At 38.9% G+C, this 15,227-nt stretch overlaps 1 protein-coding gene across 1 annotated transcript in view; it reads left to right on the forward strand.

Moving 5' to 3' along the window:
- Nucleotides 1–15,227, forward strand: part of LRP3 (LDL receptor related protein 3) — a 28,885-nt gene that overhangs the window by 7,635 nt on the left and 6,023 nt on the right. Inside the window, exon 3 of the mRNA XM_077831379.1 lies at nucleotides 7,249–7,387. Within this exon, the coding sequence (XP_077687505.1) occupies nucleotides 7,249–7,387 (139 nt within the window). The remainder of the gene's footprint in view (nucleotides 1–7,248; nucleotides 7,388–15,227) is intronic.

Here is a 15,227-nt window from a genome sequence, read left to right on the forward strand (position 1 = left end):
GTGCAAGATGGATATGGGTCTGACCAGCATCACAGCTAGTTGATAAGTTAAATCCTGTATACCTTGTCTGTTTGCTCAGGAATCTGGGCAGCTGTATACTTGAGTGTTTCACTTGTGCCTTCAGACTTCTTGAACTAGATCCACGTCTCTTAATTTCCATGGAAGACTCCAGATTTATGACACTTTCTCCTGGCCTCCTGAGCAGCAACCTGAATCTCTTGGGGAACAGGGAGGCTTAATGGGAAGTGAATATGACTGGAGCAATCTAACTGAGACCAAAGAGAATAGGAGTTTATGTAGGTGAAACATTTTGCCCTCATTCTGATCATGAGGTGCTTTGAGGGTAGAGAGCCTCCTGGTCACTGTGTGGAACCAAAATGGAAACTGCAACTGTGAAGATGCAACTCCTTTGATCCCATCTGTTAAGCAGATGGGCAGGTCATAACAGCACCCCATAGAAAGCAGGGGCGGCTCTACCAATTTTGCCTCCTCAAGCAGTCGCCACCGAATTGCCGCCGCTGCAACAGCCGTGGAGCTGCCGCCGAATTGCCGCCGCGCCAGGAAGAGTGGCGGAGCTGCCGCCCAAAAGCTGCGACGGCGGGAAGAGCAGTGGAATTGCTGCCGCAGGACACGGGCTGTCGCCCCATACTGAATGCCATCCCTGGCACCTGCTTGGAAAGCTGGTGCCTGGAGCCAGCCCTGATAGAAAGACAGTCTCACCCTGAAGGAGCCAGCAGCCTCAGAGCTCCAGCTGCCCAGGCTTCTATGTGAACCCTGGGCCCGTTCTCCTGAGGGATAGGGACTAGCTAGTCACAGTTACAAACTCCCTCTCCCCCATGACTTTCAGACTTATACAGCTCACTGGAGATTTAACAGGTGATGTAAGTGCTACGTATTTAGTTATTATTGGGGCTGAGAAAAATTGACGCCACTTGTGTTCAGAAGCTTAGTCATGAACCACAGGCTCCACTTAGGTATTTTCAGCTTTGTTGTTTTATGCTTGAGATGCAAATAATAATTTCTCATTATTAGTATAATTTTCTAGTCAATAGCAATATTATTATATGTATTATTATGAGCAACACTGAGTCCTCATAAGGGTCAGGGTCCCATTGTGGGAGTCACTTTTAAAATACATAGATACGCATAATCCCAGCTCAAAGACTGTATAATCAAAATTTAAATAAGACATAATAAGTGAGTGTGACAAACAATAGGATGAAAAGAGCAGGAGGGAGGCTGAAGTAACCATAAGATAATATGGTCAGCTAGTTATTGCACAACTTGTTGCTTTCAAAACAGAACTAGGGCTTGGGAGTACAGTTGCAATGGGAGAAGGTAGTTGGTCTTGTGGATTAGTTTACACACCAGTGGAAATGTGGGTGGTTTGTAAAACTATTTTTAAATATTTTTGGAACAAAACTGAGCTCTAGTCAGTATTCTATCTGAATGATTCTTTAGCTTTTGCCCTGTATCCATTACTCTGTATTGAATGTGAGGTCAGATTACTCCATTCAGAATTGCACTGCTTCTTGTTGATTTAGTGTAATTGAAGAGGTCTTTGCATTGCCATTTTAAAAATGGTGTTTCTGGTTAGAAGTTGGCAGAGGTAGATGCGTTTTGTTTCATGAAGAATGTTGAGATACTGTAACTCTTAAAGTTTCTGGGCTTGGTTCTGCCATGGGTTACTCTGTCTTCTGGCAGTACAACAGGAATGGTGGAAAGTGAATCTAGGGGGGCATTGTAGTGGAGTAAGTCACATACAACTTCTTCTGTGCCTGGGTTTTGTGGGGAGGGGAGAGTAGGCCAGTGCAGCTGTAAAATTTATGTTCATGGTGAGGGAGGGTCATAACAAGGGAGGGGCATGGGGCATGACCAGGTTCCTAGAGCATTTGAGGATTCGTTCTCTGCCAGTTTTATGTTAAAACTACCCTTCTCCTCATGAACATTTGGTAGCAAGGAAAGCACTCTGTGACGTAGTTTATCTGGCCAGCAGACCTTGTGTCTGTTTACATTCCATTTGATCAGTAATAAGAATCCACTAGGGATTTGATTCAATATTCCATACAGAGGGCATTATTAAGATGTGTTTCTGTTTGAGAGAAGCTCTCTGAGCCCAGATCGCTCATGGCAGGGCTTGCGTAAAGAATTTGTATACAGTTTTTAAAAAAGATATAAAAATATAGAAGATTAAATATTGTTGTCCTATCTATTGATTTTGTTTTTAAATACAGCATTTCTGAAAATAATGTACTGTTATCTAGGGCATACCGTTCTCTGTGATGTACTGTTCTGATTGGCTAATCTTAAAGGCAGGAAATGTAGGCTGCACTTAGCTTTTTATAAACTCTGTTCTCACTCTTGTTCAGAATTTGCTTAAAAGATTGAGAAAAAACAGCTATTGAACAGTCGTTTGAAACAGCTACCAGTAATGTTACTGATAATACCTGCAGAATTGTCCAGAATTTCTTTCTCCTTAGAGCTTTCCCTTTTCACTTAGATGTTTTCATAATTTGAAGATGCTTTAACTTATTTTCCCTTAAGAAATAGTAACACTGTCACTCTAAAGTAAACTTTAAAAACCATAATACTGTATCCAGACTTCAGATGCTATGTTTTGACTTCAGTTATCTTTGTAACAAGCCCTGTAAATATACTCCAATAATCACCGTGTCTCCATCAGTCTGTTCCTGAATTAGAGTCCATTCGTGTAGTACTTAAACATCTGTTATCATCAGTGGATGTTTTGTCTTTGTATGGACTGCATGATTGGGTCTTAATTTATTGACGTCACAATCCCTTCCAAATCATGGTGTTATAATTATGTAACTGAACAAGTGGCATATGAGGTGGCTTATTCTACTACTATTCTGTGGCACTCCTTTTCTCTTTACATTGGTATCACTCTCCCTCTCACTCTGTCTGCTTCAACTCTCTGCCCTTGACTCCCCAGTGGTGCCCTTTTAGGTTATCACTCTAATAGAGAAAGCACCGTGACCTTGTTTCGAACTGAACGCAAACTTAAAAACATTTGATGTGACTGTTTTGTTACCAACATGTAAGGCTTTCAGTAAAAAGGTATTGAGATTTTAAAAATATATATGTATTCATTTATTTTAGTTAAAACATTCTTTATAAAAGGTAAAAGAACAGCAGATTGGAAAGCAGACCTTGAACAGCTCACCATGTATAAATAGTTCCCTACTATTTCACAGCAGAGCCAGTGCATAGTGGATAAGGAAGAAAGAGGAGGAGGCAACAGACTCGGAAGGAGGCAGGGTAATGAGCACTGATGGGAAATGAGACACATCAAAAGCACATGCCAGTTAAATGAGATTTGGGTAAACATAATAGTACTTTTTCAGTTTGCCGTAATGCGTCAGTGGTTCTCTAACTGTCTTTGACACAAACATATTTTTTATTTTAATAGGAAACAACAAAAGGATAACTTTTATATTTAAGGTTTTAGAGTAGCAGCTATGTTAGTCTGTATCCGCAAAAAGAAAAGGAGTACTTGTGGCACCTTGGAGACTAACAAATTTATTTGAGCATAAGCTTTCGTGAGCTAGAGCTCACTTCATCGGATGCTCACGAAAGCTTATGCTCAAATAAATTTGTTAGTCTCTAAGTTGCCACAAGTACTCCTTTTCTTTTTGATATTTAACTGTTGTCCATTCAGATTAGGAATTTCAAAAAGAGCAGCAAAGCCCAGACAGTGTTCTTGCTCTGTTAGAGGAAGGAAGCCATTATAAGGTAACTAGCACCAGTGGATGTTATCAGATAAATTGCCTAAATTGGCAAAGCTTTGTTTCTCTTACATCCGTTTCTGCCCACATACATTTTCAAATGAGTTATTTAGTTAGCTTTGTATATAGTTCTTTTAGGGTGTTGCTGATAGCAGTGATGCAGAATTAACTAGGAAAACACACCTGAAAAATTAAAATCTCATGCCGCATCAAATCTACTGCATGTACTTTCTAATATCGAAAAAGTTTAACTGTTTGAAGCATCTGTTACTCAGGGTCACTCTAGTATGATCACTCTAGATACTGCTCCATCTTAAAATTATGAAAACGGAATATACTTGAAAATGCAGTTTTTTTTCTTGATCTTAAAAATACTGATTAACGGGTGAGCATTGTGACATCAGCCACTCAGTCACCAGCGTGTCTGTGTGACTTTTTCAAAATCAGGATTGAAATAAGTTTGCATGGCCAAGATCTCTGTATCCTATTGTTCCGTAGTCGTAATGTATCCAGTATCAACAACAGGTGCTAATACAAAACCCAATCATTAGTGTAAGGATGATAGTATTGCTGTTGGTGGAAGCCTTAGGACAATAACGTATAACCAGTGGTTTTGGTTCCCTGCTCAGTGTGCTGAAGAGCCTTTTTCAAAAGGACCTAATGTTATAAAGTTTTAGTTGCAGCAGTTAGGAGAAATGATCTTTGCAGGCTCACCTCATATGGTTTTAGTTCTGCCCATGATGCATTTATACAGTGATGATTGTGGAGGAGGAACACATTTAAAATTCTAAGTACAGTCTGTAGCAATAAGTGTAATGAGAGAACTTGAGAGCTTTGGTGGGAAGATCATGTGGATCTTATTTTCAGTACAGTTGCGTCCACTTCTCAATTTCTGCCTATGAGCAGTCTCACTGGGAGGGCACTTTGGGATCGCTTTATTTTTAGAAATGTGAGCAGCCAACGTTTTTTTGTTATAAAATTCATTGTGGAATTTTTATGTTGCAAAAATGTGTAATTGAAAACTATTAATGTAAGCTAGATGTCTTGGTGTGTTTGCTGTTTACAAGTTGACAGTAAAGTTTTTTATCTTATGCCTTAGGTAAGCTATCTGCCTGATGGTTTTTATATTCATGGGGCCTACACTTAAAGTACAATACGTAGCGCTTACTGCATATTAAACTGTAGTGTATGAATTTAAAAGTAACTTTTCTGTGGTGGTAGATTTCCAGCAATAACTTGTTAGCCCATGATTTACAGCATGTTGATGGTTTGTTTTGAATGTACATATGCACAAGGAAATCCAAGATTTGGGGCATCCTTTTTCTCCTTGTAAACTTCTAGGCTATGAGAAATTAGGCTGCCATCAAAAGGTAAAATATTCTGTTGTTAAGAGCAAATCATAAAATGCTTATTCTTGATTTTAAAATAGCTCTGAAAATATTTCTAAATCTAATGGAGAATGTTCAGACTAAGTATTACGTTTCACATAGTTTCCCTCTCATACTATACTGAGTATATTTTCCCATCAGAAAAACTTTGGCCATTTGTTCTTGGACCTTTTCACTTTCCTCTGCTATTGAATTGGATATTTGCAAATTAGATGTATTTGTGGTCCCTAATTTAATAATTGGCACTCCCATAATGTCCTCTATATGAGTATCTGAAAGTGCTTTGAAAACACTGGGCTGTATTTAGCATTCCTACTCCTGCACCTCTCTCCAGATACCTCTCCTTAACATCAGTAGTCCTTGCTCAGGATTCCCTAGGGTTTTGTGGGTGTAAAGATTGCTGAATAGAGCCCCGTAGCCATTTAAATCTCCTAGCACCCTGTTGGAGTAGGTAAGTGTTATCACAGATTTTTACAGAAGAGAAAATTGAAGTTGAGTGATTCAGAACCTGATTTTCTAAAAGTTAAGGATACAAAATCTTGTTGTAACTGCATGTCTGATTTGCATGCACACTAACTGTGACTGCATGCAAATAGGTATTTGTATGTGAAAATGGCCATTTAAATGTATGGTTGACCATATTGCAAATGCATTTGTGTTTTCAACTTAGCACACCTTTTCTGTGCCTCATTATTAGAAAATCCGGTATGAAAGGGTGTTCTTTGAGCTGTCAATCACTCTTACTTCCTCTTGAAGTCGTGAGAACTAAGGGTGCTACATACCTGATAGGATTGAGTCTGGAGTGATTTGCCCAAGGTCATACAGGAAGTCTGAGGCAGACTCAGGACTCTTGATTCCTGCTGCAGTTGGTTAAGCACCAAATAGCCTTCCCCACCCCCACTTTATAAAACAACCAAACCTAACCCCAAGTTAGATATCCTCACCCATTTTCTCATTTATGTATGCCTTTCCTTCTGTTTCTTTTTAAATATAGGTATGAAATATTCAAGTAATTTACAAAAACATCTATGCCTTCTTAAATTAACAATCCATGTCAGAGTTCTGAACCCAAACATTGTGCTATTGAATGAAAATTAGAATATGCAATGGGCCAGTGTAGCTCAGTTGTGCAAATGGAGTGAAACAGAACCATATACTTGAAACATGACTAAAACATTTTCATAAGAGCTTGGCTTCCATTTGGGCACCTAACTAAAACTGCCACATTTTCAAAGGTGTTCAGCCCCTGGCAGTTTCCGTTACTCAGGATAAATTAGGAGAATCGTCAGTGGAATCACACTTGTATAAAATTAGAATACCGTAAGTGACATTAAAATCAGGCCTGGACTGTATAAAACCGTAGGTTTGTATTACAGACCTGCACTATTGGTATCTGTACTGACTAAGTGGAAAGAAAGAAAGGCAGGCAGCCAGCTGGAGTATGTTATCCTGCATAACCATTCAAGGAACAGAAAAAATTCCATTGATATTATTCCCAGAAAATGAATAGTCTGTCTGAGCAGATGGTTTAACGCAGAGATGTGCTTGAACCAATGCATCGGTTCTGAACACCCCAAACTTTGGGAGTATTTGAAATCAGGATCTAATTTTGTCTCTTTCACTTCTTTTCTGTATCTGAGAACTCTCTTTTTAAAAATTAAAACTCTCAAGGCTTGTGATTTGATTAGGAGAATAAACAGTTTTCCAGGAACTTACTATTGAAAAGTAAGGCTCTAGATTTTTCATGTTTCATGTTCAATATGGATCGCCTCCAGTTGCTGAGTGGCATACCCAGTCTCTGGGAAGCTGGTGAGTAAGTAAGACAGTTTTCTTCATCATTATATTCTCTTGGCAGATCCATGCAGGATATTGATTGTATCTTTTTGGCAGATTCATGCAGGGCTGTTGATCCTATTTTGTGAGGTGTCTGCTCGCCTACATTTAAAGCCAGGTGATAAAGATCAGGCTAGGAGAGAGAAAAGCAATAAAGGGATACAATTGTTGACTCTTAAGTTATCTGTAATCATTAGAAATTGAGGAAGGTTATTGTAGCTAATGTGTATTTTTGATTAGCTTAAACCTTTAACAAAAGGGCTTTTTTTCTTGGTTGACAGCTGCTTGCAGTGGAAAACTGGAACAGCACACAGAGAGACGTGGAGTCATCTATAGTCCTTCCTGGCCACTAAACTATCCTCCAGCCATAAACTGCAGCTGGTACATCCAAGGAGATCACGGAGATATGATAACAATTAGGTATGATTTGTAGTGTTCTGTTGAGATGACAGATTGCTTTGCTGACATGAATTATAAGAGCTTGTGTAATATGCTAATATGAAGTTATCTAAAAGAACTGTAAAAATTATAGAGCTTTTGTGCTAAGAAATTTGTGATTGATGCTTGGTGAAATATAATTGCAAGTCAGGAGGATCCTCTCATTTAAAAGATATCACGTAGTCTATTTAGGTATCTTAGGTAATGAGATAGCCCCATTACTGTAGTATTGAGTCCCTCACAATTTTTTTAATGCACTTATCCTTACAGTACTGCTGTGAGGTAGGGAAGTATTATGATTCCCATTTGGTAGGTGGGGAGCTAAGGCACAGGGAAACTACATTGGTCACATCAGCTGAACAATCATTTTGCCCCTTTCTCTACATTTTAATGGGAATGGGGACATGAGACTTGGATTAGGGTAGGGTTTGAGTTTAAGGTTGAATGAATGTTAGGACTCATGTCTGAAGACAACAAAATCTTGAGTTTTTCCTCTGAGATCTGCTTTAGTTAGCAGAAATCTTGTGATGTCAGCGAGATATGATCCATTTTAGGGAAACTGGACAGCTCCCAATTTTGGATTACTGTAGAGGGGTGGTTTAGATCTGGGGACTAGGCTACAAAACTACTTCCCATCTTACATTCATAGTTGGGAGAGTTTGAATTTCAGGTTGTTGTTCAGACTCATGTCTGATCTAAGGCCATTCTCAGTAGTCACATAAGGAGAAAAATCCACAGATGGCAGAACTGAACATGGTATACATGATTTTCCTGTTTACTCAGAGGTCTGGTTAATAACCCCTTACAGATGTCCAGGCTAGCATCCACATTGTTAGCAATAATGTAAATTATATTGGTATGTGGCAGTGGGAAACTGACTCCTTTACCAAGCAGTAACTAAAGCAGAAACAGTGCTTAACATGGTCTGAAATAAGTTGGAGGGGTCTATTATAATCTGGGAGCAGCAGCTTTGGTAAGTCGGTGCTTAAAGTGAGTTGTTTGGCTCAATTTTATTTTTATTTATATATTTATTTGGTCTGCAACCCCTTGCAAGTGCTCCATCCCCCCCCCCATTATAAATAAAGACACACACTTTAAGCACTGGGTATAAATACAGAAGACCAGTTTTTCAAACAAGTCTTTTAAAATAGTCCGAAAGAATTTTCCAGCAACCTATTTGCATGCTTTCCCACCTACCATTTGCATAGGGAAATACACATTAGTGCAAAAACTATTATGCAATAAGTGATGATAATGCAGGCACGATCACCAATTTTATAGGTTCATTTTCTAAAGCCCATTTGAAAATTAGGCTCACAGAGGTGTTTAAGATTCTCACAACAAAACAAAGAAAGGGGGCCTTTTCTGTAATTATGTCACAAAGTCATTTTGTATGTAACTGATGGTTCAACATGTCATCACTGCTCCATTAAATTAACATTCAGCAAAGCAAGTATTTCCTGTTATTTAGCACTTCCGAAAATAAGCAATTACCATTAAAGAGTTAGCATTGATGACATAATTTCAGCCCTTTCTGGGAAAGCACTCTTAATAAAAGAAGCACACACACACACACGAAAAGGATACTTTGAACTCTAATGTTCACATACTGTGAAAATACTTTAGTTTTCTGTGCTAATCACAGTATCCACTTCAGACGAAGAACTGTTAGGTTTTTTTTTAAAGCCATTTTTTTGTTTTTAATACTCCTGTGTTTGACACCATCTGCTGAGTTGTAAGCTCAGCTGCCTAAAAGGACTGCAAACCTCTTCAACTGCAGATGCTCTACAATTAAAAAGAAGTCTGCTGTAGACGGAATAATAGAAGGGTTCCTTCTTCCATTGTTTGAAATAGGAACTAATTATAATAAACAAGCAAATGCATACCTGCCAGCATTTGAGATCCACAAGTAGGTATATACTTTCAAACTCCATTAAAATATACTGGACTAGGAGAGTGAGCTTGTAAACAGAGACTGTTGGAAAGTAGGAGGAAATGCACTAATGAAATTAGAACTTTGCTTTAGGTGTACAGATGGCAGAAGAATCTAAAGTAGGTTTATATGGAAGTGTTCATTAAAAAAATACTTGGCCAAATTCAACCCTGATGTAACTATTCACAACTCTGTTGCAGTCCACCTAGGCATTATTTAATGAAAATACTGTTGTTTGTATTTTGATAGCCCTCCCCTAGCAGCTTCCAGGCTGATTTGGGGCCCCCAAATAGTCAGTAACAAAGAATTTGAAGTAATGGGGGAAGGATGACTATGGAAATGGTAGTAATATGTTTCCATAAGTCAGACATGTGCAGAGCTATATGGTTTTGAGTTGTTGTTTTTATGTAAAGAGCTAGCAGTGTTTGGTTTTTGTCACTAGAGTAATCAGATGGGATTTAAACACACAGGGCCAATGTCTGCCCTAAGATTCACATGTACAAGTTTCATTGAGGACAATGGGAGCCTTGTGTGTATGTCCAAGGGAACAGTTTGGTTCACTGGTGACAGATGGGTTAAGACGTTTTGTTTAAATAGCTGCTCTTCTGACTTAAAGTGACTCATACGAATATTACTTTGCATCTTATGCACAACATTTCATTTTAAGATCTCTAAGCACTTTACAACTATTAATGCATACAGTAAGCTAGAAGGCTTGCAGTATTATCCCCATTGTACGTATGAGGAGACTGAGAAATAGGCAGGGTAAGTGACTTGCTCAGAGTCACATAGCATGGCCATAGCAAAGTGGAGAATAGAATCCAGGTGTTCAGATTTCATTGCTTTAACCACCAGACATGCTCCTTCCCTGACATTCTCAATAAAAGGTGTGGAAGGGGCAAACTGACGTTGTCACTTTTCTTGATTCAATAAGTTTTTTGGATTTTAGAAAAAAAAATCCTGTGTGCTGTATTAAACTAGCTGTATTTCCTTTTATCTTCAGTTCTGACTGCCAGCAAGAGCAGCATTACAACATAGGATAGTTGGGGTACACCAAGAATCACTAACGGATGAAATTACAGTTGCAAGTAGTTATGGTAAACAAAATCATTGCAGTCTGGGCCAGTTTATTCTAAACCTGTTATTCAGCAGCTTCCAATAAAACAGTGCCCTGTTCTACATATGGATGAAGGAGATTGTCTCCCAAGGGCATTCCCCTTGAACACTTTGTTTTAATATTTTCCTCTCATATGTTTGTATTGATTTTCCTCAGCTGCTTACCTTTTCATGATTTTCCCTTTTCCCTTCCATAGTTTATTTTTCAGACTCAGCAGAGACAGGTTCAACAGTCAGAAAATATGTTTGCTTTTTAAGCTGCAGGCAAGAGCAGCTGGCCTTCAAGAATCTCTACAATCTGCATTTAGGATAACAAATTACTACTTGTAACCAGTATCCTTAGTATTTTAAGCTTAGATTGCATTTTTGTTTTATTTGCTAGGTAATCTGCTTTGATCTGTTTGCTATCCCTTAAAATTCATCTTTTGTAGTTCATAAATTTGTTTTTGTTTTTGTCTAAAACCCAGTGTGTGGAATTCATAACTGGGGAGCAAAAAGCTATTGCATATCTCTCGCCACATTGAGGGAGGGGATGAATGTCATGAGTTTATGCTGTATAGTTCTCTGTGCAGCGCAAGATGGTATAATTTTGGGTTTATCCTCTAGAGGGGGTGTGCGCTTGAGTACTGGCCAATTCCTTAGCTGAGCCTTCTTATGCAGAGCTGATTTCAGTGTCTCTGTGTTTCTGCAGCCGGGTGTGTCCCTACCTGTGTGCTGGTGAAAGTGTGAGACCGGGAGTGGGTCTGCAGCTTGTCACATCATTACAGGGTGAAAGGGAGCCCAGGCTGGTGGGTCAGGCAGGCTCAGTGGTACTCCAGTTGCAGGTGACACCCCGGAAGGAGGGGGGGGGAAACCTGTCACACCCTCCTTAACCATTTTGGAGTGCATATCTTTTATCTGGTTTTGCTTTAGTAGTACAAGTCATCTGGCTTGTGAAAATTCAGCAAAGGTTCTTTTGAAATTCCTATTCAGGCCATCACAGTACAGGAAGCAGCTTTTAAAACTAGGGCCTGTTCCTGCAAACCCTTACTAATCTGAGGTTTCAGAGTAGCAGCCGTGTTAGTCTGTATCCGCAAAAAGAAAAGGAGGACCTTAGAGACTAACAAATTTATTTGAGCATAAGCTTTCATGAGATACAGCTCACTTCATCAGATGCATTCAGTGGAAAATACAGTGGGGAGATTTATATACATAAAGAACATGAAACAATGGATGTTACCATACACACTGTAATGAGAGTGAACAGGTAAGGTGAGCTATTACCAGCAGGAGAGTGGGGGGGAAAAAGCCTTTTATAGTGATAATCAAGGTGGGCCATTTCCAGCAGTTGACAAGAACATCTGAGGAACAGTTTGGGGGGCGCGGGAAATAAATATGGGGAAATAGTTTTACTTTGTGTAATGACCCATCCACTCCCAATCTTCATTTGAACTCTAGGGTACAGATGTGGGGACCTGCATGAAAAACCCTCTCAGCTTATTTTTACCAGCTTAGGTTAAAACTTCCCCAAGGTACAAACTATTTTACCTTTTGTCCCTGGACTTTATTGCTGCCACCACCAAGCGTCTAACAAATATAACAGGGAAAGAGCCCACTTGGAAATGTCATTCCCCCAAAAATCCCCCCAAGCCTTACACCCCCTTTCCTGGGGAAGGCTTGATAAAAATCCTCACCAATTTGAATAGTGAACACCTTGGATCTTAAGAACAATGAAAAAGCAATCGGGTTCTTAAAAGAAGAATGTTAATTAAAGAAAAAGTAAAAGAATCACCTCTGTAAAATCAGGATGGTAAATACCTTACAGGGTAATCAGATTCAAAACATAGAGAATCCCTCTAGGCAAAACCTTAAGTTACAAAAAGACACAAAAACAGGAATATACATTACGTTACAGTGTGTATGGTAACACCCATTGTTTCATGCTCTCTATGTATATAAATCTTCCCACTGTATTTTCCACTGAATGCATCCGATGAAGTGAGCTATAGCTCACGAAAGCTTACGCTCAAATAAATTTGTTAGTCCATAAGGTGCCACGAGTACTCCTTTTCTTTTTACTAATCTGAGTAATCCATGAAAAGCAATGGGAGTGCTTCCTGTCATCCACGTGAGGCAGGTAAATGTTATCCTCATTTTGTAAGAGGGGGGCAAATTCTAGGAGAGGTTTAAGGCATGATTTTCCAGAGGTGCTGAACACCCACCATTCCCATTGCCTTCAGTTGGAATTGCAGATGTTATCCTCAGCCTTGACAGGCAGGCTTTTTGTGTCTTACTTGAGGTTACACAGCAAGTCGATTGTTGAACTGGGAAGAGACAAGACTTCCTGAGTCCCAGGTCCTTGCTCTAAACAGTTAAACAGGATTTTTTTTAATGAGCCAATTAAGCCATCAGCTGTGTTCACAATCTGCCCTTGCTGAGAGAGTTTGCCAAATAGGAGTGACTTCTCTTGCTTAATTGGCTGTTCTGTTTTATATTGAGCCAGTGCTTTGCTGATCTATCCATAATATTTATTCTGGATTTTTAATGGATTTTCAGGGCCAAGTTAGGTACTTAACTTTTTCTCTCTTCTTTTATCACAATGGTTGGACCTTTTGTGTGTTACTGTCCCATGTTCATTTTTGTGCTGGACCCAGTCTTTGTTTTTCTTTCCAAGTTTTAAGAGTTTGGGTTTTTAATATTTTTATGGTGTAGTTGTTCACACCTAAATCACTTCCAAAGGGGTGTAGAGGATTCTTTATACATAATATTGTATACTAAATTTTGGCTGTACACTGCTGCTTTAAGTCCAAGCAGTAAAAGAGCTCAGCAGAGCCTTGGCTTCTTAGACAGCATGTTTTTTTTAACTTACAGCAGTTGCAATGAATGTTGATGTTAAGCTGGTTTAATGCAGTTATTCGCAGTGACGTGTGGATATTAGAAAGTCATTGGGAAAATGTCATTATTGGCCATTTCTTCCTTTTTGGAGCAATTTTGCAGACAGTATACATTATACCGTCAATTCTGTAATTTACAGTAAGCTCACTCGATCCCTGCTGTGTATCAAAGTAGTATTTAGTGATGTGATATATTGGTGAAAAGAAACATGTGCTTTACCTATTTCTTGCAGAATTCTAGGAAAGCAGAGTTACAGCTGTCTTTCCATCAAGTCACATTAGAATTTTTTTGGTCCTCAAAAATTGAATGTCCCCAGTGTCATTTAGTGGGATATTTTTAATAGGTAGAACCTTGTAGTTTATTTAGAATTGATTATAAAAGTTCAGCAATAAAAACAGACATTTCAGAAGGAAAGGCCAAATTTCACACTGTCATGCCCATCCCTCCATGCCTCTCTTGATTTCGTTGGTGATGTATCACTGTTAATGAGGAGAGTTGGAGGCCCAAGTCATTTAAAAAAGATAACTTGCTTTGAAATAGAGAGTAACTTTTAACCTTTTTATTAATTAACCAGAAAAAATAAGAAGTGATTTATTGGCTCAGTTGAAGGCTGCAAACTCTCTCAGGGGCTGTAAATTCATTAGCTTCCTTCATGTCCATTTCCTAAGAATGTATGAAATGAATCTGTGTTATGTGTACGCATTGGTGGTGTGAACCTCTCCTCCCCTCTTCTATTTGTTATCATTAGCCATTCAACTGCCAGGCTGACCCTGCTGATAAAAGGATTACACTATAGGTTGAGAGAGTTCAGTTGAATCAAGTCTCTAGATTAGTAAATCTTATGGTTCATAGGTGGCAGGATTTTAAAAAAAAATGGACTGTGGTAGCAGCACAAGATCGCATTACCGGTGGTGAAAGATTGGAAATTGTGGAGGTCTGGCAAATTAATGTGGCAGAAACTTCCCATGCAAAGATTCTTGCCTTTGTGATCGGCTTTCTAAGTAGTAAACCGATTATGATCTGTACACAAAATCTAATATTTAGTTGCAAAGTACAACTCGGTACTAGTTCACACACATCAGCTTTGTTGGTCTCAACTCAATCGACAATTAAATTAGGTAGTGCAAAACTTATTTCTATCCCAGCATGCAGACAGTTGAACTTGTCAGGAAGCTTAAGGGGAAACTATTTTTGGAGTGCAAACCCTCCATTCTCAGCAATATCCCTTTAAGGAATGACACATTTTACAGTTTGCAGGAGACTGTTCAAGGCTGAAAATTACTTTCCTTTTACCTATTTTTATTGCCAGCACAGGTACGAGTTAGACCCTTGTTACTATATCTCTTGTTTATATGATTTAGTAATAAACTAAACCCAAAATTTACATGTCCTGTGGCAGTTTTTTAAACTGTTTATTCCACAATATTTTTTCCAAACTGTAATTTGCTAGATGCTGATATTTGGGATATGAAGGTTTAGAAGGAAATTGCTGAAGGGAAGACTTAATACATTCTGCATCTGACCTTTCCATATGCTAGAATGGCTGTTTCCAAGAGACATGCTTCTTCATAGCCCCTTTGAAAGGATAGTTGCTCACAAATACAATTCTGCCTCTGCACCAGTATACTTATCCTATGATTTAAGGGGAGGGATGGTCTTGTGGCTAAGTATGGGGCATGGAGTTGAAAGCCTAGGTTCTATCCTGCGGCTGCCTCTGACTGACTGTGTGGGATTGAGGAAGATCACTTAACCTCTCTGCATCTCATGTTCTCTGTCGAAAAATGAGGATAAAGATACTTCCCTAGCTCACAGAATTGTGATAATTAACTGAAAGACTTTTTATTAGTAATGCATCTTGAGATCCTCACATGGAAACCATCTTACAAGTATAAGGTGCTG

This window comes from Eretmochelys imbricata, chromosome 12, assembly GCF_965152235.1.
Source record: "Eretmochelys imbricata isolate rEreImb1 chromosome 12, rEreImb1.hap1, whole genome shotgun sequence".
NCBI lineage: Eukaryota > Metazoa > Chordata > Testudines > Cheloniidae > Eretmochelys > Eretmochelys imbricata.